The 23,713-nt window shown below is 27.0% G+C and overlaps 5 protein-coding genes across 5 annotated transcripts; 2 read left to right on the forward strand and 3 right to left on the reverse strand.

Moving 5' to 3' along the window:
* Positions 1–1,503: 1,503 nt before the first annotated feature.
* On the reverse strand, positions 1,504–3,837 carry OCT59_019922 (uncharacterized protein; the record flags this gene model as incomplete). Its single annotated transcript, XM_025317472.2, has 10 exons — positions 1,504–1,944; positions 2,032–2,098; positions 2,175–2,345; positions 2,445–2,547; positions 2,648–2,845; positions 2,919–3,149; positions 3,219–3,268; positions 3,350–3,414; positions 3,516–3,608; positions 3,692–3,837. 10 exons carry the CDS (start codon positions 3,835–3,837, stop codon positions 1,632–1,634), a joined length of 1,437 nt encoding a protein of 478 aa, XP_025178174.1. The 3' UTR covers positions 1,504–1,631.
* A 2,825-nt stretch (positions 3,838–6,662) lies between these two features.
* On the reverse strand, positions 6,663–7,665 carry OCT59_019923 (uncharacterized protein; the record flags this gene model as incomplete). Its single annotated transcript, XM_025317473.2, has 1 exon — positions 6,663–7,665. Exon 1 carries the CDS (start codon positions 7,260–7,262, stop codon positions 6,663–6,665), a length of 600 nt encoding a protein of 199 aa, XP_025178175.2. The 5' UTR covers positions 7,263–7,665.
* Positions 7,666–17,360: 9,695 nt separating this feature from the next.
* OCT59_019924 (uncharacterized protein) lies at positions 17,361–20,387 on the reverse strand (the record flags this gene model as incomplete). Its single annotated transcript, XM_066143855.1, has 8 exons — positions 17,361–17,562; positions 17,737–18,573; positions 18,699–18,727; positions 18,920–19,016; positions 19,100–19,836; positions 20,028–20,137; positions 20,194–20,274; positions 20,354–20,387. The coding sequence occupies 8 exons, from the start codon at positions 20,385–20,387 to the stop codon at positions 17,361–17,363; spliced, it is 2,127 nt and encodes a 708-aa protein (XP_066005565.1).
* Positions 20,388–21,331: 944 nt separating this feature from the next.
* On the forward strand, positions 21,332–21,600 carry OCT59_019925 (uncharacterized protein; the record flags this gene model as incomplete). The annotated part of the gene is made up of 2 exons (XM_066143856.1): positions 21,332–21,480; positions 21,549–21,600. 2 exons carry the CDS (start codon positions 21,332–21,334, stop codon positions 21,598–21,600), a joined length of 201 nt encoding a protein of 66 aa, XP_066005566.1.
* A 146-nt stretch (positions 21,601–21,746) lies between these two features.
* On the forward strand, positions 21,747–23,626 carry OCT59_019926 (uncharacterized protein). Its single transcript, XM_025317475.2, has 3 exons — positions 21,747–22,479; positions 22,581–22,770; positions 22,869–23,626. Exons 1-3 carry the CDS (start codon positions 22,342–22,344, stop codon positions 23,573–23,575), a joined length of 1,035 nt encoding a protein of 344 aa, XP_025178181.1. The 5' UTR covers positions 21,747–22,341; the 3' UTR covers positions 23,576–23,626.
* Positions 23,627–23,713: the final 87 nt, after the last annotated feature.

Below are 23,713 nucleotides of genomic sequence, written 5' to 3' on the forward strand. Positions count from 1 at the left end.
TATTAGGGAAAAGACATATATTAGTTAATATTTTAGGGAGTAAAAGAAAATCTTAGGTTACACATAATATAAACCATATGAAATGGTTGTAATTGGTTATAAAATCTTACCTGGGAGTGGGGGAGTAAACGTTACTATTAAAATAATATTAGCTAATATACTGTATGTCACTGCCCTTATTATTATTATTATTATTATGATTTTTTTTTTAACTCGTATTAATTAAATTTCGGGATTTCGAGTTTCGGGATTTTGTCTTTCGGGCTTATGAAGTGTCGGGATTATAAAATTCGGAATTATGGCAATTCGGATTTAGAGTGTCGGGATTTTGTACCTTCGGGATTTCGAGTTTCGGGATTTTGGACGGATCCCATTTCTTTTACTACTAATAATAAAACTTTATTCCGCACACCTGAGTGGCAATGATTAAACAAATCATGCCGGGTGGTCCCTGGTAAATTCGTATCATGAATGCCGATCATTTTTGCTGACTAAAAAGCCTATAAAGATTATGTAAACAGTAATGTGAGTAAAATTTAATGTTAAATGATGTTTCGTTAACTGAATGTAAATTGCTGATATTATTACCATATAATTATCGTTGCTATAGGAAAATTATTTTACCGAAGACAAGACAAATATTTGTGTATTTTGTGTATTATTATTATTACCGTACCCTAGGATTAAATAGGATTATCCTATCTGACCAAAGTATCTGAATATCCTAACCGTCCGTAGTTAATATTTTTCCGTTGCGACTGCTAGTTTGTAATAAAAAAATTGATTTTAAGATTATCATTTTATCTGCGTTACCATTGTATAACATTATCGTTCAAAGTTTGAGTCGATGCGTAATTGGTTCATTTAGTTACACATAAATAACAAGCTTCGGATTAATAAGCGATTACGTGACCAACTAAAGGTTACACAGATACATGGATCGATATGACGTGAATTTTATTGCCGTCGCGCTTCTAGCTCTTAAAATATTTAATCAGCAATTAGAAAACCATATACAACAAAATGAGAAACATTATTTTTAAACGTTTTAAATAAATATATTAACAACTCTTTTTATTAAAAGTCTTAAAAAAAATGAGAGTAAATTTTGACTTGTTATTACTAAAACTAGTAAAAAAAAAGTGCAACCTTAACTCTTTACTTCTGTGTATGTGTGGATTGTGTGCTGAGAAAAATACGAAATTTAATATGGATTGTTTTGTATAACTAATTTTATGTGACTTCAGTTCTGTCTTATGACCATAAACTTGTGAACTTCGGAGTTAACCGTTGTTTTGTGATATTTACTACTGATGAAGTTGATCACTCCTTAAAAAAAATTAATTTTTTAATTTGTAATACAAAAAAGGTCTCGTTAGCGTGTATATATTCTGGTAGTTTTCTATGACAATTTTATATAAACTTCATAATATGTATAGAACGCAGTGTGTACGTGTACACATTTAATAATTTAACTATTAAATCTCTTTGATTTTAAAAATAAAAATACAAAATATATAAATTATTTAATTAAAAATTAAATTAATTTACAAACATATGTATAGAACGCGGTGTAAGTGTACAACATTTAATAAAAATACATAAATTATTTAATTAAGTTAATTTACAAACTATAGAATATACATAAAATCGGGATGCAGGTCACCCAAATTTTTAATTTCTTCTTCACTTTTTCCTTGCAAAAATGATTGTGGATCTTTCCTCTTTTTCTCATTTAAAGTTTTATAAATAAAATATTGTAAGACTGCAATACAAGTCGCAGCAACCAAACACCCCAAGGCTATTGAATTACCAAATATATAATTTGGGAAATCTTTTTCTCGATAAATTTGTGATGCTATTACACCACCTATATTTGCACTCATCAATATCAATCCTGCCGCTATACCCCTTTTCGCGTGACCTGCTATGTTATTCGCCATCCTATTAAAATGAACGAAGACATGGGGTTATGTTAGAAAGGATCAAGAGAAAAAAAGGAAAGAAAAAACGTAAAATTATAGAATTTACCATGCGACTGCAGTCGTGACAGCAGGAACTAAACCCGTTCCAACAATACAAGCTCCGACATATTTTGCTAAATAATAATTTAATTTTCAATTTATGTACAAATAAAAAAAAACTATGTTGCAATTCCCAAAAAATTTGCTCACCAGGGCCGCTTAATGAAGGTATGAGTAACATTATATAACCAATAATTCCAATAATCGAAGTCAAAAACATAATTGGACCACGAGTACGTTTACGATCCGAAATAATTGCAACAATTATTGTCGATACACCAGCGCAAAAGAATGGTGGTATTGAAAATAATTGTGATACGACTGTGGAGCATGATTTTTTTTTTAAAAAAAAAAAAATATTTGAATGAATAAAGAGAATTCTTTCGTTCAAATAAAATATATGTATATTTTTTTAATTACCGAAATTATATCCCATTCCGTGTACTATTGATGGAAGAAATAATTGGTAAGAAGAAACTGATATCGAAGCTACAAAAAGTTGTATCATAGCCAAATAAACTTTCTAAAAATAAATAATAATAATAATTAATTAATTAAAAAGAGAATGTCACTTACAAATATTATTTTAATATTATTTAAGGAATGAAAGAATGAAACTTTACATAATCTGTGAATGCGGCATAAATGTGCGCTCTATTATAATGTATTATATGAGCTTTTCCTATATCATGTTTTAATCGATCAGTAGCATATTTACGCTCTTTATCAGTAAGCCATCTGGATTTTTCAGGATAATCAGAAATAAAGAAATAAGAAGCTATAGCGACAACAACCGTTATTAATCCTTCAACTAAAAATAACTGTTAAAAGATCTTATCAGTAAAATATCGCGATAAAAATAAACAATTCTGACAATATATGATAAATACGTACCCACTGCCATCCTTTTAGGTTAAGTTTTCCTTCTAATTTTATAAGAGAAAATGCTAATAAACCGCTAAAGGAACCAGCAAAACTATTTCCAATAGATAAATAAGCTATACGGGAATTTATTTCTGATCGTTTGTACCACGTGGCTAAAAAATAAACTGCGCCTGGAGCTAAGCCCGCCTCACAGGCTCCCACAAAAAATCTTGCCGCTAATAATCCCGCAAAATTTTTTACCTAAAATAAAATTTATAATTTAGATTTTAAATTTAACATATAATTTATTTTCTTGCGTTTGAAACTTACAAATGCTATGAGAGTTACTACAACTCCCCACGAAAACATTATAAGAGCAACTAAAATACGAAAATGAGATTAAGAATTTTTTTTTAAAGATAATTTTAGATAATTTAATGAAATAATAAAATATTTATTACTCCACAAAAATGCACTTGTCTTGATAAGTGCTATATTCGAAGGAACTTCAAATAAAATATATCCTCTACAGAAAAGAATTTATATTATTATTTTTTTTATTAGTCAATTTTACATTATGTGACATTATTTTTTAATTTTGCACCAAGAATACCGTGGTTTACTTACATAAAGAAAATACTTAGACACCAATTAAATTCAGATCCGACCAATCCAAGATCCTTTTCCATAGTTGTCAATTTCGCATTTCCAATGTTTACTCTGATAAAAATTTAAAAATTAGCAGGGGTAACGTTGATGATTTTTACATGGATGATTTGTAATTGTTAATTGTTTCATTTTACCTGTCCAAGAAAGCTAAGAAATATAACAAAATTAATAAAGGCATAATTCTAAAGTCCATCTTTCGTACTAATTTCTCTTCAAATTCTTTATCTTCAACAAATCTTTCATCACTAGTAACAAGGGTTCCATCTTTTGACTCAGACATCGTTGTTGTTTACAAAGTCCGTATGGTTTTTTCTTGTTTTTCATGGTTTATTTATAATGGTTTTTTATTTTTAGCTGACCAAAAATTTAAAAGAAATCACTGCCAATTTTAGTATTTAATTTTACGCATTACATCTGAGATTACCAGATCTGATTTTGATAAAGGTTTTGAGAATTTATTTTTTAAGGGGTGAGATTTTTGATTTTGTGTTTGGTTACATATATTAAAAAAGGTTCAGGGCCCCCATGTTTCTTTTTTGTTGTATAACAATTTAATAAAATCTCATCACACATGTGAACAATATAAATTTAAAATAAAACAATACTAAATTTAGCAAAAAATTCTTTTTTATATCCAGATGTGATAAAAGAAATCCTTTAATTATTTTGTCAATTTACTTTTAATAATTTGTGCGACTAGCAATTATGATACTAGAAGATCGACTGTTGTTATGAACGAATACTTTTTTATTTACTACATTGAAATCTATATTTGTAAAATAAAAAATAATAAGATGAGCATCTTCAAGGAAGAATAATAGAATTTAAAGGTAAATCAATTTGGACTAAGAAATCAATCCCCCCAAAAATATTTCGAATTTTTTTCTTGCAACATTTAGCAGAAAAACATTTATTAATATGTATATTACTGGTCAAATGAAAAAATATCGGTATGGTATATTAAGTATTGATTTGCCTGATAGTCAATATTGATATTTCTATTGTCATATGATTTTCATATCACTGGTCGAGGTGGTATGATTTGGATGATTTGCGTAAAGTTTATCCCCCATAAATAGTTGATACATTTGGTGATCTCAATTGCAATTTACGGATTTATTTTAAATTTATATATATACAGTAATGCATATCATACTGCATGTTGAAATATTTAAAATATTTACTTATTACTATATGACGAAATTTAAAATTTATATTGCCTACGTCCTGATAAAATTTATATTTCATTCTCAATAATCTCTGCTTGATGGAAAATAGCACTTTATTAATTTAAAATGTTTGTTGATAATGCTAATATCTTGCTGCTATGTTAAAGTTGCTGGATTAGCTTTATAAAGTAGCTGTTAATGATAATGAATTTAAACTTTTAGGTATTTTTAGAAAAGTATTTTTTACTTTAGGAAATATAATTATTAGAATAAGTTTGTCACACTTAATCCTAAAATTTGATTGTGAGCGGACATACGCGACATGACCAATTGATTTTATAGTGTACAAAATGTCTATTAAGCTTAATTTGGAATAATTGGAATAATTATACTTGGGATTACTAATTGATTATAAACGCGAACGCAACACAAGCTTTTTTTCAATTGCTGACGCTCTCATTCTTTCATTCTTTCTAAATTTACAAAAAATGCAACAAAAAAACTTTGTTAAGTATATTTTTTGGTATTAATCTTTGGAAAATGTAATTTTTTACCATGGCGATTTATCACATATTTAAATTAAATAAAATGGGTAAAAAAAGAGTGGTTTTTTATGTAAAAGAACATTAGAACATTAGAAATGCGTCTAACATTCTTATTAGGGAAAATAAAGAAAAAATCTTCATGTTTTTATGTAAAATGTTAGTTTTATTTTTTAGGGATTAAGATGAAACCTTTAGAGGTGGATTTTTTACGTAAAAGAATATATTAACTCTTTTTTTTTCTTAATTTTATATTGAAATCACTGGTTTATATTGTAGATCCTATTTTATTTTCAAGTACCACCAAACGAATGACAGTTTAACAATACAAATGATTGTGATGATAATGATAAATCATCAATTAAACAGTAAAGGAATCAAAAGAGATGGTATTGATGGGTGCTAATTTGCAAATTCGTCTAGAAGGAATTCAGACATAAATGCTAGGCGTGACGCTACCATAGTGGCTGGATTTCAGTTTAATTATATACTTGCAAATATGAGCAGAATTTCATTAATATTTCTTTATAAAAAATGTCATAAATTTAAATGATATAAAGATGATTTTATCGCAATTTAAATTATATTTATATAATGGAATTTGTAGGGTTATCTCCTGCAAATCTTTTAAAAGCCAAAAAATGTGGATTGAAGTTTTCTTTTGGTGAATTACTAGAAAGACTTGATGAGTTGGAGAATCACTCCAGAATAGGGATTGGAATTCTTTGTAGATTCGATTTTTTGTTCCTTAAAAGATAATCCATTTTAAGCTTTTAATAATTAATTCCATGATCAGTAAATATATAAATTCTGAATTAAAATTGTAAAATCTATTAAGAAATCATATATCGTTACTAAATACCCAACTGTAAATTACTATAACATCGTTGAAGGCCATTATCGGTCAATTTTTCTTTTTTGAAAATATTTTAAATCATGATTTAATCTTTGGATGCAAATGTTGAATTAATTTTTTTATTTAATTTCAATATTCTCTTCAACAAATGAGATTCGATTTTGATTCAATTATCGATTCCAATCCCTACTCCGGAGTGATGATCTGAGTCACACCACATATCCTGCACGACAAAAATGTAGATTAGGCACTGACCGGTGTTAGCTGGATTTTTGACAAACAATTCATGTAATTGTTGAGGAGGTCCCTCTTCAGTAATTTTTACTCCCTATCAATGAATTTCCGTTTTAACACTTGAAATATCTTCTAAGGGACCGTGAAATTTCTCAACCTTTTGGAGGTATGCTCTTGCATTTTATCAGCTTAATCAGTTATCGATATGATCGTCAACTGTTAACCAATAAAATCTCTCATGCAAGTTGTAGATTCATTTAAACAGTAAACGATACGATTTTTATTTTAACATAATTACACATCTCTATGATTCCAACCAATTTATTGAAACCCCACTATAATATTCGGATAAAACGATCCCAGCAAGAATTTCGGTATTATTACCAGTGTCTAACATCCGAATATCTCTATTTGCATTGATGTAATTATAGGTCATATTAATTACTTCTGACGCGCCATCACTTAAAATAAACATTATGGCCCTTTCAATGAAACTAGCGTTACCGAACAAATCGCAATTGCGAATACTAAAAGTGATTTTTGCACGAAGATGAACAACCTTCAAGACATCAGGAGTATTTGTTTTAAAAAGACCGAGAAAAATGCAGAGCATTTCCTTGCCTCTTTGGACAGGAAAAACCCTGAACTCCTTATGTGTCGGATCAAGACCATCATCAATGCAGGCATACTTCCAACCTTCAATTAATTGTGATAATTCAGGATAGGATATCTGCCAACTCTCAACTATTCTGTGTTGATTTTCTGCTTTGATCGTAAAGATATTTTGCATGTGTTCCTTATCACATGCAATTCGCCCATCTGCTAAAGCTTTTCTTAATATTTCTCTCCGATTATTTGTATCGACAATATCAACCCTAAAAGTTGAAATATTCGATTCCATCATAATAATAATTACAGTAATTACAGTAATAAAAAATCTGGTGGGTAAATGTTATATGGGCATAAGCCGCAAATTGTGTGACAAAATAAATGATCACACGGCAGGTCTGTGCGACATATTTGATTTTCGCATATATCGAAAGAAAAATATACAAACTAGTAACCTGTTTTTTCCCGAACGTGAGAAAAGAGGTCTACACACAACACAGGGCCTACCACATAAGTAAATAGTGACGACAAAAGCATATGTTATGAAGGGCTGAGGACTTCGTAATTTCGAGATCGCCAGGCGTTAGTCCAACTTTGAGTCTTTCAGGTAGATCTGATCCCTCCATGTGAAGAGGTATGAAGGTCTCATTTACATGTGCTTTCATAGAACTCTTGGCATCATATGACAAAGCTAATTACGCCTCATATCTCCTTATCTTTTTCCCAGCAAGATATAAAGCATGTAATGGTATGTGGAAGTTCAGCCAACTTTCCTGCAACCCGTAAAAAACAAGGTATGTATATGCTAGAAGTTATGTATGCGGGAGCGAGTTTTTCTCACTATTACCTTTGTATTTAGGAAAACAAGACAATGGACACTGATTATTTAGAACTTCATTAAAGATGGTAACAATAAATTTGTAATCGGTACTTTTCAGACTTGTAGTGTCCATGGACTCAAAAATGCAATTGCAAAAGAAATTGATACCCCTCAATTTGATCTCTAAAAATAGCGTACACCCAAAAATTTTATGGATAGAAAGGACGCAATTCTTTATTATTTTGATATTGAAAAAGATAATAATCTTGCATTTCACACCCCAAAACTCCCTCTACCAAGTAGGTAGAAATTTTTTTTCTGTATTTTCTATTCACATCATATAAGCGATCCATTCGCTTCCGGCGACGTTTATTTCAATCATTATTTTATCGAATGTACATAGAGGGCGGGTCACGTGTAATGATACAATGTCTGTGCGACATAAAAACTTTCACAAGATATTTATTTCACTTTTTTTATCCGAGCCAAATATCACTATAAAAAACGCTATATCTGGAACACTTCAGCTTCCAACCTCTACCTGGAAATGAGAACCAATTGTACGATTGAATCTTTTAAACATACCATTCGGTCACGCTAACGGACGATATTAAAAAATATGACACGGCCAAGCTTATAGAATTTTTGCGGTGACAGGACTTAACGAGCCGACTATCAATATCTTAGAAAATGAAGAGGTTAATGGACTTCTTTGACTTGACCCAGGAAGAGCTTGAACGTCATGGAATGAATTGGGGCCAGCTAAGAGACTCGGGAAGTTCGCTAAGGAGTGCAAGGAGAAAAATTCGAGGTCGTTCTCTTCGTACAAGACTAAAAAGACTTGAAGGATGTGTTAGCGAAGTATGGAGTCCAAGATGGACGAAATAACAGACATACCGCAATTCACATCAAGTATATTTTTATCGCTTATTTTTAATCCGCTGAACCTTTAGAACTGTATAACTAACATATTGTATTTCGTTGATTTATAAAGAACCCACAACATCAACATCGATGATAAGAACGAAGCTTTGTTCACTGTCTTAAGGATGTACGACTCAGGCTACGCAATATGGGACCCGCGTTGAAAGTTACGAAATAGTTCGTTGTGAATATATTTCGGCAATCCTCCATGCATGTATTAATATAGTTAGAGAACTTATTGGAAAAAAAAATATCACTAAACCCGCAGTTTGAAGTTGTTAGCGAGGAAAATACGGGTCGTGTGGATAACGCAATCCAAGCGCTTGAGGAATTAATGAGGGAAACCCATATCAAATTGCTATTGGGTTCGCTCAGGTTAGTAAGCCTATCCAGAGTTTCTTAAGGCCTGTTCCACTAACTGATTTGGTACCTCTGTCGTCTACAGAATGTTATACAATGCGAAAGTGCTTCTCAAACTAATAAAAGAAATTGAAAGGCAGATGATGCTTTTGGGACTATTTCTTCGGGATCGTGACTACAGCTACAGAATGACATTTTCTCCTTTATACCCAGACGGGATTTCTTGCACGAGTAGAATTCCACTCGTTTTGTCGAGAAGAAGGTTCGGAGGATAAAAAGGAGTTGTGTAAAAATGTGAAGCGGGTGATGAAGGGAAAGGGTGGATGTTGAGAAGAAGCCGGCAATGAAAATCAACGTGTTCAGGGATTTTTTGAAAAACAGGAGTAATCATGTACATTAACATAGTCGTCATGTATCACGGGCAGAGTCTCGACCTTTGTATTTATTTTTCGCGTGTATTAATAAAAATTTTTTTCCTGGCAAAGTTGCTGACCATTGGTCAGGGATGTCACGTGAATTTTTCAATTTTGAAATACTAACATACAGAGCACAAATAGTATTATATTTAACAGGCATGTAATCCGAAATAAATTTATTGAGGCAACACTTCACCGAGCCTGAGGCTAAGTTCGTTAAGATTAAGGCGGAAAAAGTTGAGCTTGAGACTAGGAATGCAGAGATTCCTGAACTTAGAAAGAAGGCTGCTGAGATCGAGGCTGAGAACGCGAAATTGAGACATATTATTGAGGAGAATGCTAGGCGTGATGCTTAGAATGCCGAGTACAAGGCCAGAATCGAGGAATTGGAGAAAAATAGGGCTGACACTTCAGCCGAGAATGCTGGACTTAAGGCTAGAGTTGCAAAATTGGAACAAGAGTCCAGGCAGTCACAGAATGATTTCTCTCCCAAGGAACTTGTCAACATAACAGAGTCTGTAGCAGTCTATTCACCTGTTTGTGAAACAAATGATGTGGTATCAGAAGTGCGGTTATCTATAGATAACCCGGTACCTGCCAGCTCTAAGTCATCAGAGAATAGAAAGACGGATGCTTTCATGGATGAGGTGAACAAGAAAAATGTTAGTGATGTATAAGGCAGAGGAATAGGGAGAAAAGTTGCACTAGAAGCTGTGATTCCCATAACCTCTGATCAGACTGGGTTGCAAGATGCTGAACCTTTGTCTCCCTCCAGCTCTCTAGAAAACAAGTATATTTCATCACATAGTTCATTTCAGAAAACTCTCCTCTACCTATTATCCGAAAAATACATATAATTCGGAAAGTTATTTTATTTATTCAAAAAGAAGCATTTGCCTCATCAATTAACACTTCCAAGTTCAATATTACACTGGTATACTTATAGAGAATCATGAAAATAAGGTTGCAGACATTTGCTCTAAAACTGGTGTAGTTGAAAAAACTGCAAAGACTCAAGTTTACACCATGATTAAAACTTTTTACCCAAGGTTTCAGAATCAAATCTGTATAAGAAGACCTAAAGAGCTGGAAGTGTTTATAAGCTATTTGGAAAAATTATTAATCCTGCAACCAAAAAGGAAGTTATGGAAATCGTATTGATAAAGTTTATGGAATTATGTATAGAGTGAGAAGTATATCGGAACTTTTAATCAAGTAGCAAAAAATTCTGAAACTAGTGAAAAAATCTTATCTGAAGAAAATTTACCATCTACATCTCAAATTACTCCAGGATAATAATCTCTCAGATTTCAAGAATGAAGATTTCTGTGATGGTGAAGTGCCAATTGCAAAGAAATCTTCTCAGCTGGAAGAATGACAAAATGAAGCTAAAGTAAATATAATGGCAAATAATAATCTGAATATCAATCTAATTTGAGCTGTAACAGTACTTAGTACTTCCCAGTATAATTAATTAATTTAATTATGCCATTATACCTGACATAATATACTGTAATAATTATATAATGATTATAGATGCTAATATCATATACTGTATGCCGTAATTAAATTAACCAATAAAGTTAAATTGAGTTTTACAGGTGTTTGTAAATAATTATCAGTAAATTGATCAGTTAATTATCATATAACTTAATATAAGTGTATTCTTTATTTCTTTATTTTGAAAAATGCCAAATTTAAAACATTTGCTGATGTATATTACCAGGCAAATAATGTTAAAAAAATAAAGTTTTAAATGTGCAATGTCAAATCAGGTGACCAAATTTCACCCAATTGGTCCCTATTTTTTTAATTTTTATAAATTGGGAAACCTAATTGCTGCCAAAAAATAGCATAAAAGAAGAATACTTGGATTCCAATCAGGATATTTAAATAGAGTACAATTGGATATTAATAATTACCAATCAATATCATTTACTATTATTAATAACTTTTTGATTAAATATTAGTATACTGATTAATAACTTTTCAATTAATTTATAATAATAAGAAATCTTTCAATTGGCATACATTTTATTTATTTAAAATTATTTGATATTTTACAATAATTTCATTTAATAATTTAAGTTTATTAATTATTATAAATACAAAATCAGAAATACTACTAATATTATTAATCTAAGATTCAATATTTAGATTGAAGCCAATTTCTAATAAAAGAAATAAATAAATATTAAAAAACATTTTTTTAAAAAAAAGTTTCAAAAGTTAACTTTCAAAACTTATTTATAGGATTCTGGTTATAAAAGAAATAAAAAATATTAAAAAATGTTTTTTTAAAAAAAGTTCAAAATAAAACTTTTGCACTAGTTGAAATTAAAACTTTTAGTTATATAACAAATTGGCAAAATTTAGCAGATCTGTTATATATTTCAGCTAGTTATTAAAAATTGTCTAAATTTTAACATATATGATTTATAGTTAATTTATAAAAATCAGTAGAATATTAGCAAACTACAGCTACAGTAAATTTAATTCAGCTTATCAATTAGTTAATCTATTACTAAATTTAGACTTTATCAATAATATCTTAAACTAAAATTTTGAAACTTTATTTTTTTTTCTTTTAAGAATAAATTTTAAAACTAATTTTCAAGACAAATTTTTTTAAAAAAAATTTAAACTTTATAATTATAAAACATTTTTTTTGGAAAATCAGTTCCAATTAAAGTTGCTTGCCAAAAATAAAAAGGCCATTGCCAAAATGGTAAAAATAATTTCGACATTTTGATATGACAAAATGATGAAATTATTCTATTATTAAAATTGATCAAAATGCAAATGATGAAATAGAAAAATAATTTTGACATGACGAAATTCACTAATTTTGATAAACAACTTAGTTCCAATATAGGTACTAATATTTTAGATAGTTTTAAAACTTTCTTTAAAAATATTTTTTTTATATTTTTATATAGAAAATTAGTTCTAATATGTGAATACTAATATTTTAAATAAATTTCAAGAAAAAATTTGAAACTTTATAAAAAATGTTTTCTAACATTTTTTATATTTTTTTGTAGAAAATCATTTTAATATAAATACTGATATTTCAGTTAAATTTTAAAATATTCAAAACTTTTTTTAACTGAAAAAAATATTTTTAATATTAAAAAAATATTTTTTTATATTTTTATATAAGAAATTAGTTTCAGTATGAATATCAATATTCCAGATAAATTTTAAAAAAAAAATTTGAAAACTTTATAAAAAAATGGTTTCTAAACATTTAACATTTTTTTATAGAAAATCAGTTTCAATATGAATGCTAATATTTTAAAAAAAAATTTAAAACTTTATAAAAAACAGTTTAACATTTTTTTATATTATTATATAGAAAATTGGCTTTAATGTAAATACTAATATTTTAGTTAAGTTTTGAAATATTCAAAATTTTCTTTAAGGGGTATGTCAGAAATTACGTGATTTAGTAGGTGGGTGGAAATCAGGTCCTGCAATTAGATGTTACAATATATTTTTATAGTAATAGTATACCTTTTATAGTAAATAATATATAATTTATTTATTAAGAAGCTTTTTTTGCAATTATCTTACTATTTAAAAGTCTAATTTTAATGAATTTTTTTTTGTTTTATAAAGTATAAAGAGGGCTACAAAATAAAAAAGTTTATGCAAATTGAATTATTAGATAGTAAAATAATTGTATTATAATATATATGTAATATAGTAATTTATTTACTAAAAAGTTTTTTTGCAATTAATTTATTTAGCTATAGTAAAAATGATTTAATAAACTGGATTACATGAATAAAATTTAAGTAATATGATGTGGTAAATTTTAATTTTAGCTAAAATTATAAAAATTTTAATTTCAGCTAAAGTTATATATTAATAATATTATTTATATCTCCAATTAAAAATATTTTATGAACTCTATAACTTAAAACTAAGATGGAAATAGTATATATTAGACTATTAATTTTATTAGTATAAAAATTTTTTGAAAATTTGATACAATAGATTTTCAGTTTTTATAATATATTAAATATTCTAATAAACCAGCTATTTTTAGTGAACTGATAGATAATTTATTGAATTTTACTATATATATTTTAGGATTCTAATTTTCCTAAAAAAATAAAAATGTAAGGGAAGTTACATATAATTACATAATATTCAGTTTAATATAAACTTACTTTCCTCCCCCTCCTTGTCAGATTTAATAACCAATCAAATTATAATATTTATAAATTATATATTTTATTAAGTGTAATATAAGATTTTGGTTATCCTTCTCCCTCTTTAATAATTACGTAATATCTGTAAGCTCCCAATATTTAAAGTGTCAAAATAATATTTTTTTAAATTTTTAAAATTTCAAATTTAGAGTTCTGATATCAAATTAGAACTAATTTCAGTACAAAAAATTGAAGTAATATAATATGATAATGAAATTTTAAAACCTATCTTAAGATTTTAGTATTTAAGTTAAGACTGATTTTCCTAAAAAAAATAAAAAAATGTTAAAATAAATATTTTTTATTAAAGTTTCAAAAATTTAAAACTTACTACTTGGGATTTAGGTATCTAATTTTAAAACTGATTCTTTATAAAAAAAATAAAAAAAATATTAAAAAAAAATGTTTTTTTTTAAAATTTTAAAGTTTTGTAATAACAATAACTTTAAAACTTTAGAATCTGATATTTAATTTTAGAACTGATTCCTTATACAGGTCAAAAAGTGAAAAATCAGGCATCAATCAGTGAGATCCCCCAATTCCCCCTGTCATCAATTTACAGAGTTGCTACATCGAACGGGCATTCTCATGATCGAACAAACGAATAATCGAACGAACGAACAAATCAACGAACAAGCAAATAATCAACAGCATAATTAGCAAACAACATAATCAACGAACAACATGCAACAACATATAACAACATTCTTGATTCACAACATAAATAGCGTTAGTAATATAAAACATCGAACGATATAAAATAAAATTTAACTTCTCTAGATTTTCCCAAAATTATATCCACTTTTACCTTTAATTTCAAACTTCAATAGCTCTCGCTACGAATTATTACTTTCCAAAAATGTATATTTAATTCATCTTAAAATTTTCATTTTATTCAATTAAAATTAATTAAGCAAACATTAATTAAAGTTTAGGGCGAACCTATTACCTTTAATTAACATTAAACTTTACTAACAAATAATTAAATGAAACTTATATTTTTATTGAGTTCTGTGGATGAGAACTGTGGAATTACTTTGAATTCCGCTCTCTATTTATACAAATCTTATGTTACTTTCTATTCTATCTATGTACTATCTTTTATGTTCTTTTTACATATTATCTTTGAACTATCTTTCTAATATGCTATCTATATTTTAAATACGCTATCTTTCAATATGCTATCTTTTTACATATGTTCTTTTTAATATGTTATCTTTTATGTTCCATCTTTATGCTATCTTTTTATATTATTATTTATGGAAGTAAAATTTAAGATATATTGTAAATTTTGTGATGCATTTTGTGTAAATCATAAATATAAGAATAAAAATGAATTTTTAGAAATTAGTGAAATTAAAGAAATATTAAATTTGAGTTTTTCAAGAAAGAAAGATAAATGTCCGCAAGAAATAATAAAACATGAGAATGAATGTATGTACTTTCGTTATGCGTGTTCCTTTAGTCCGCTATCCCTCCATTTTATATGATCTACCTTTTGTGTCTTATAATTATTCTTTCTAATTGTTCTTATTGCTAAAGATTGCTAAGCCGCAATTGATTGACTCTAATTATTCTATTGGTTCTTTGTTAATCATCCAATAAATATTACATCATGTAGATCATTGCTCTTCTTAAATGTTTATCCTTTTCGGCTAATTATTTATCCATCTACGCCAATTCATAATTAATTTGTTCATTCTTAATATTTGGCAATTACATTTGGTGATTGAATTTTATCATCTTCTCGTGCTTGATATTCGACTGTTTACAGCAGTCACCAATCAGTAACCAATTGGCATTTTCACCAAATACTGTTACCAATCGGGCAGTTTGCTAACTTTTGATTCAGTGATCAAAAAGAATGAAATATAGCTTATTGGAATCATCTCAGCAAGACGAATCTAATGGTAGTAAAATTGCATTTCTAGGATTAATACTTGATGAGAAATTAAATAAAATATAAAAATAAAAATATATCATTTATATTTTATTTAATTTTTTATTAACTATTAATCCTAAAAATGTGATTTTACTACTATTAGTTTCATCTTATTGAGACGATTCCAATGAACTATATTTCATCCTTTTCTGATCACTGGATCAAAAGTTAGCAAACTGCCTGATTGGTAACAGTATTTGATGAAAATGCTAATCAGTTACCAATTGGTCACTAATCAGCTATCTGATTGGTAACCAATTGGTGACTGATTGATGCCTGATTTTTCACTTTTCAACCTGTGTTATAAAAAAGAAAAAATTGTTAAAAAAACATTTTTTAAGAAATTTTAAAATATTATTACTTTAAAACTTTAGGATTTTAAAATTTAAGTTAAAACCAATTTCTTTACAAAAAAAAAAAAAATAAAAAATTTTTTTTAAAAAATTTTGAAATAATGAAATATAATAAAACTTCAAAATTTATTTTGAGATTCTGGTATTTAAATCAAAACTGATTTTTCAGGATCTTAAAATGGTAAGGTGATCTTTGAACTTTTTACTAATAACTATATACAAAGATTTTTTATAAGTTTAATATACAAAAATTTTAAAATAATTTAATAATTTTATATACTATTATATAATTGTATAAATATATTTATTAAATATACAAGCATTAGTACATATTTTTTTACACTAAATAAAGTTTTTTTTTTAACTATAATGTATATAGAAGTTTATTAAATAAGTATTTTTTTTTTTTTTTAACCTTTATTATAGATGCGATCAAATCCTATTATAATTATGCTTACTTACATATATAAACTTACAAAATATAAGATAAACAAATACATATAAGAATTAAGCATTATGAAACAAGACTACTTTTCAAAAAGAACAAGTCGACCTGTCACCTAAACGATCACATCATTGTTAAAAACAATGATGCGACCTCAAATTCAAAGGTGACTGTCATGATCTACCTAAAAATTTGCCTAATGACCGCCTCGATGGAATGCCAAATCATTCCAGTTATTCCAATTACTTTCTAACATCTTACAGCCAACATTTTTAACACCCACTTCAGTGCGATTACTATGTGACTTAGCTTTTTTATTTTTACCGCTAATACCGCACTGCTTTTCTTCCTTTCTATACGTTATAAATAACATGCATGTATGATTCTTTCTTTATTAAAAAAGCTGTATGTATGTACATACTATCGGATACAGAATGATGAAATAAACGAAAACAAATTTCTAAATAATTCGTTAAAACTACTGGGGAAGTCTATATATTTTTCTTTCAAATAAAATTTGCCATATGTAAATATAATCAAATATGGAATGATGTAAAACTAAAAATAAATTCGATAGACAAAACTGACTATATATTTTTCTTTCTAACCAAATAGCCTTATGTAAATATTATCAGATAAGGAATGATCTAAAATCCTAAAATAATTATTCATTTTTTCCCTTTTAATAATTTGTTTCTTAATAATTAGCCATCCCACAAAAGAAAATAGAAAAACAAAACAAGAATAACTAATTACATACTTATATCTCCTTAATACAACATACCTTGCTCTAATTTACGAGCTTTAATTGCACACTAATTAATCACGTAGTCATGAGTAACACTGCGACCATGCCTCCCTCTTCTGATCTTATTACAATATGTCGTTAAAAGACATTTATCTCTAATACTATTCAAACCCGATGAAATTCTGCCCTTGTAATAGGTTCTCGTCTATTGAGTATTTCTTGCCAAGGAGCGACATTATCCTTTCCACTAATTTCCATTTCCTGAAGGTCTGTAATAATATTGTCTATCATAGCACTTTGACCAGCACTACTCGACTGTTCTGCTAACTTACCATCTTTTCTTTCAAAAGAAGCATCTTTTTTCTTTCTTAATTCAAAAAAATGTTCTTTGTTAAAAGAATGATTAATAAAAATATCATGTATTAACATTTTGTATCCAACTTCGTTGTAAACGATCTACCAGCTCCATTTCTTTTTCTGATATGTATTGTTTCTTAAGGATATCATGTCTACGTTTCAACTTATGTTTGGAAATAAGTACCTTTGATCCAATTCCATTATTTGTGACCTGCCATTTATTTTTATTACTCTTGAGGCTGTTTTTAAACCTTTTTTATACCTTTCTTGTTCTTTCGACGTCTTAAATTGCTTGTTTATCTGCAAATTTGAATACGTAACTGCATATTTACGTGCTCCACCATCCATCAAAACTTTTTTTGTATAAGACACGCCAACACGTTTACTTATTACTTGTTTAACTTTACTAAAATCCTTAAACACATTTTGCGGCAGAGGTGTAGGAGTTATTATCATCTTCGAACGACAATTTTGACAAACTTTTCTATTTCTTGACATTACGTAAGCACAGACGTCACTACAAAATGAGCATGGGATGTAGAACCCCAAATACCATGTTCGTCTACTATGACTAAATTTAATATAAGTTGTAGTTTGTCTGTTCTTTTCCTGTTTCTTCAATCTATTTTCAATAACTACAAGTTTATCCAATAATAATTGGCGTATTCTTAAAAAATACTTGTTTCTAGTTTCTATGTCAATAGGTAACTCACAAAATACACTCGTTAAGTATTTTGAAATCCTGTATTTAGTATTCATCATAGGCCGATCTGAATTAATTAAAAAAGGCTTATCATATTTCTTTATTATATGTCTATTGTTGGTAACAATCGTCAATATATCTTTCTCTTTCTGTAATGAATCCACATGCAAAAGGATATAGGATTTTCCTTTTCTAGTGGAATATATCGTATCAGCCCCCGTGTACCGTTGCACTTTTTCTGGATGGAAAAAAGTATAGCCAATAAAAATTTCTTTATTCAGCATCTTTAATCTGATTGGTGCACCGTATTTACGCCTTCTTTTGAAAAAATTTCGCAAGAAAATGAAACTTTTATGTCTTTTAAAGGACTATTAAGCCCTTGTGAACTTGTTCGAACCAAAAAGAGTGATAATGAAAAGTGTGTTGTTTAAACCAAAGAATACTTTTGTCTTAATACTGAAGTGCTATTTTTCTAGTAATTTAACAAGAAAGCGTAATATTCTTGTGTGAAAAATGGATGTGAACAGTACGGGAAAGAGTTTATATATGTTTATTAAATAAGTATTAAGGCTATATAAATTATATAAGTAAAATAAAAAACTCTAAACTATGAATCTAATATTATTAATATCCAAACTACTCATCATATATGAAAGCATCTTACATGTTGCATTGTCAGGTAAAATTTTTGCTTAAAGGGTAGAATTCGTTTGAAATTGTTCATTCTTAGCATATAACATCTCTTTTTCTTTACAAAACATCTACAAAATCCACAATAAAGTTTTTTTGCATTAATAGTTATTTCAATTTATAAATCAAAATAAATTCTTATTTAAACAAAAACCTGTTAAAATTATTCTTATTTTGTTCTAAAATTTGATTTCTTATCTCTCTTTTTAATTCTCTTATTTGTTGTATCATCATCTTTCTTTTTAATTCTTCTGTTTGTCTATTTTGAATAATATGATTTTTATCCCATTTTTTATTAAAAATACATTCTAATGCTTTACCTAAACTAATTACTTCACTTTCAACATTATTATATATATAACAATTACAAAATATTAAACGAATATCCTTTTCAAATTCTTCTAAACTTGTATATTGATTATTTTTTAATTTTAAATTTATATGCTTATAAGATTTATTAGCATAAGATTTGGCATAAGATTTGTTTTCAAGTTCATGAAGTATATCATAACAAAAGTCAGTAAATTCAAAATGATTTTCAATAGGAATCTTAACTGTTTTTTTTGAAAGTAATACATCTGGTTGTAATACATCTGGTTGTGAAGTTTCAGTAAATACTAGATTTTCCTTTTTATATTCCTTAATAACTTGTAAATCTGGTTGTAAAGTTTCAGAAAGATTTTTAATAAAATCTTTGCTTGTTTTTTTTGAAAGTAATGTATCTGGTTGAAAAATTTCAGCAAGTATTAGATTTTTCTTATCACATTCTTTAATAACTTTTAAATCTGATTGTGAAGTTTTAGGAAAATTTTTCTTTTTATTAAATTCTTTAATAATTTTTTGCCAAAATATTTGTAATTTTTCTTTACTACAAAAGTGCTCTTCTTGTATCTGTAATAAAAAGAAATTATTAATAGTGCACAATATTTAGTAGTAAAGAAGGTACATAGCCAGTTCTCCTTTCAGAACAAGCAGACTTTATTAAGTTAAGGTGCCTGAATTGAGAGCAAGAGCTGACCAATAAATCTAGTATGACGAATTTTAAGAGTTACTCCACTTTGTAAAATAAAAAATAAACACACCTTTTTTTTTACTGCAATAAAAATATCTGGTTCAAATAAGTTTTTGGCTGCCTTTAAAAAGCGGTTGTACCAGGTAAAGTTAAAATTTTGCCATTCATTCAAGTCCAATGCTTTGAAGAGTTAGTTAGTGAATTTAGTGAAGAAATAATAATATCTTGATTAGGACTCAAAAATTCATAGTAAATATAATTGTTTGATTCAATTGATTCAATTGAGTAAGAAACTTCAATTAAGTAAGAAACAAGAGCTAGTTGTAATTAATAGGTTAATTAGAAGCTGAATAAACTCTTTTTTTAAAAGATTTAGAATTTTAAATTTATTCTTACCATCATATCCAATATAATTTTCAGTTATATTCATGATTCATTCATTAACTTGGAAAAAAAAATAATATAAAGTATTTATGAAAATGAAAAATAAAATATGTATTTGTAAAAAAGCAAAGTAGTATTAAAGAAAAAAATAATATAAAAGTATTTATGAAAAATGAAAAATAAAATATGTATTTGTAAAAAAGCAAAGTAGTATTAAAAAAAAAATAATATAAAGTATTTATGAAAAATCAAAGTAGTATAATTAAAAAAAAAAAGAGCAAGTTGAGAAAATTAGGGATTTAAATATAAAAAAATCATATGACTCATTGATACGAAAAAAGCATTACTAAGAATGAATAAATATGCATCATAATATAACATTTTAACTAGTAAAAAAATAAGTATCATGATGTATTTAACGTATGATGCGATCCATGTAAGAATGATTCACATTGCAGAAATAGACCTAACATTCATCTGATAAAGAAAAAATAAGTAAATAAGTATCATAAAGTACGACGTACACGTTTTTTTTAACTAGAATACCAAATTTAATGATGCGATCTTGATAAGATATTGAGCGTAACACAAAAAAATATTTTTTGAGTGATTAAATATTCATAATTATATTCTTTAATTACACTTACTCTTATTTATTACGTAAAAATTTCCAAACTTACAATTTTTTTTAATTTCAAGTTATTGAAATTTTGAATATTTGGAAAAATGACTTAATATCCGTGCTTATTTACATTTAATCTTAATACAGTATTAATCCTTTTTAATAAATTGATATTATTAGCAAGTTATTATATTGCTAAGAGTAACATTAAGGTAAACGGTTTTTTTCCGTAATTGTGTACTAAATTCGGTTTTAATTTTGCTACTGTTATTACCTATAAGCATAAAAAGAATTAGTAAAATCGCGTATTTTGATTATACACTGGCATTATAAAGTGAAGGAGGAAATGTAGAATCTAGAATTATAAGATGAAAGTTCCTAAACTCGCTACTATTCCTTCTCCCCTCCTTTCTCTTCTTCAACTCCTTCCTCATCATCTAAATAAAAACCAAATTGAGCTTGCTTTTTCTTTTATAAGAAACGAGAAATGGAGTAACATAATATTTTATGGATCTCGGTGAGTAATTTTTTCATTGGACTACAGTAAATAATAGATATAAGTAACATTTTACATTTTCTTTCTAGAAGATCCAATTTTCTTAAAAGATTATTTAATTTTGTAATTAAGAATATTTAATGATTTGATATATTAGCTCAATGTCTACAAAGCAAAAATTTATGGTCTTTGATTTAACTGTATGAGAGTTTGTTGAATAAAAATATATTTGATTTTTAATGAATTTAGGATCGGGTCTTGTAAGATTCACCATACTTAATTATTTAAAGTGAGCAAGTTTTTAGAATTTTTATATATTAAGTTGTGTGTGTATCAGGTAATCATTTCTAATCGAATGTTTGTTATATTTTCATCAAGTATTGAAGGAAATGTGTAAAATTAATACATTAAGGGAAAATGAGTAATTGGAGAATAATGTGTTTAGTTAGATATAAGAATTAAAAATAATAAAATAAAATAACTTTATAATAATATAAAAACTAAATAAATTAGAAAAATAACAAGTATATCCAAGCTTATATATTTTATAATTATTTTACTCTCTATAAATGCACAATCTCTTTAGATACACTGAACATGACAGTACGGTTGCGTATTTTGACCCATATCTAAATTTAACTGTAACAAGTATCACAACATCATAAACACGTTTAATTTACTGAAAATAGTCATTTCATGAACTTTTCTTTTTCCCTTTTTATTAACTATTTTTTTTTTGAACGAACACGATTGAAAAATAAATATTCTCTCTCTCTTTTTTTTTTTAACTTTTTACGCGAGCTTAAATAATAATATTATAATAATTATAATAATTTTGATAAAAATTTATGAACATATTTTTCTTGATAATTTTTTCGTAAAATGATCGATATGACGAGTAACGGAAAGGCGATTTTTGAATTTACATTTCCAGATGACGCGCTAAATGATGATCATCCGGTATTTTCACCACCTTTTGCAACATCAAATGATACGTTTTGGCAATTAAAATTTTACAAGGTATTTTTATTTTTTAATTGAAAATTTTTGATATAAAATTAATTTTTGTAACAACAATAATAAATAATAATAATTACATAATAATAATTTAAATTTAATAGGCAGATCCTGATAATCGTGCATGTAGTGTTTTATATTTAATTGCGATTCCAAATCACGAAGAAGCTTTGACTACAAATATTTGGGAGAAACGTGCAAAATTATCAGTCATGTTATACATTAAAAGTGAACAATATGAAAAATTTAATCCTATTAAAACTGATAAATATTCCGTGAGATCTTATTCCTGGGGTAAATTCTCTTTATTATATAATATATATAAGGAAATGGGTTTAAAATAAATTTACTAATTTTTTTTTTTAAATGGTTTTAAAAATTTATTTATAAAGGTGTAAACTTTCCTTTATTGAAAAATAATCAAACAGTTAACGTTGGTATTATTTTTTCTGATACTACAATCGAAAGAAATCAAGTCAATTCGGAAATTATCTTCTCAGATCAAGTTTCGAAGGAATTAATGTCAACATGGATGGGACAAATTAATAATATGGAAAATGCAAATATTCAATTAAACTTCAACGATGGATTCATCCTTACTCATAAATCGGTTCTTATTAAACGTTCAGAATATTTTCGTAAATTTTTTCATGATACAAAAGAATCAAAAGAAAAGAAGAGAAAACTTGATATGAATCAAAATTTTATTATTATTAATATTCCGGATTATTCACGTCAAACATATTATGAAGTAATTAAATTTATGTATACGGATAAAATCGAATTTAGTAATATTATTCCATTCGAAATTTTTAAAATAGCTGATTATTATCTTATACCGGATTTAAGGCAAAAAGCTAGAATAGAAATCTATAAAAGATTACATTTTGATAATGTGGTTAAAGTTTTATTTAGTGAGGGTTATAAATGGAAGGATTTGAAAGATGATATGGTTGATTATATTGTTAGTCATTTTGATAGAATTAAAGATACCCCAGAATATAAATTACTTGCTGTAGATAACAGAAGTCATCCAGCTATAGTTGTACTAATGCAGGAGATTATAGCAAATCTTTTTTATAAAAAATCTACAAAGTAGATATATGATTGGTTTGAAAATAATAAAGACTAGTATCATAATAGAAATTTAAGATCTACAATACTTTAATTATATCATTAAACTAATTTAGATGATAAGATGCATCAATAGTAAAATTCGCACCAAGAAATTTTTTTT

Source organism: Rhizophagus irregularis, chromosome 29 (genome assembly GCF_026210795.1).
Source record: "Rhizophagus irregularis chromosome 29, complete sequence".
In the NCBI taxonomy this organism is placed as follows: domain Eukaryota; kingdom Fungi; phylum Glomeromycota; class Glomeromycetes; order Glomerales; family Glomeraceae; genus Rhizophagus; species Rhizophagus irregularis.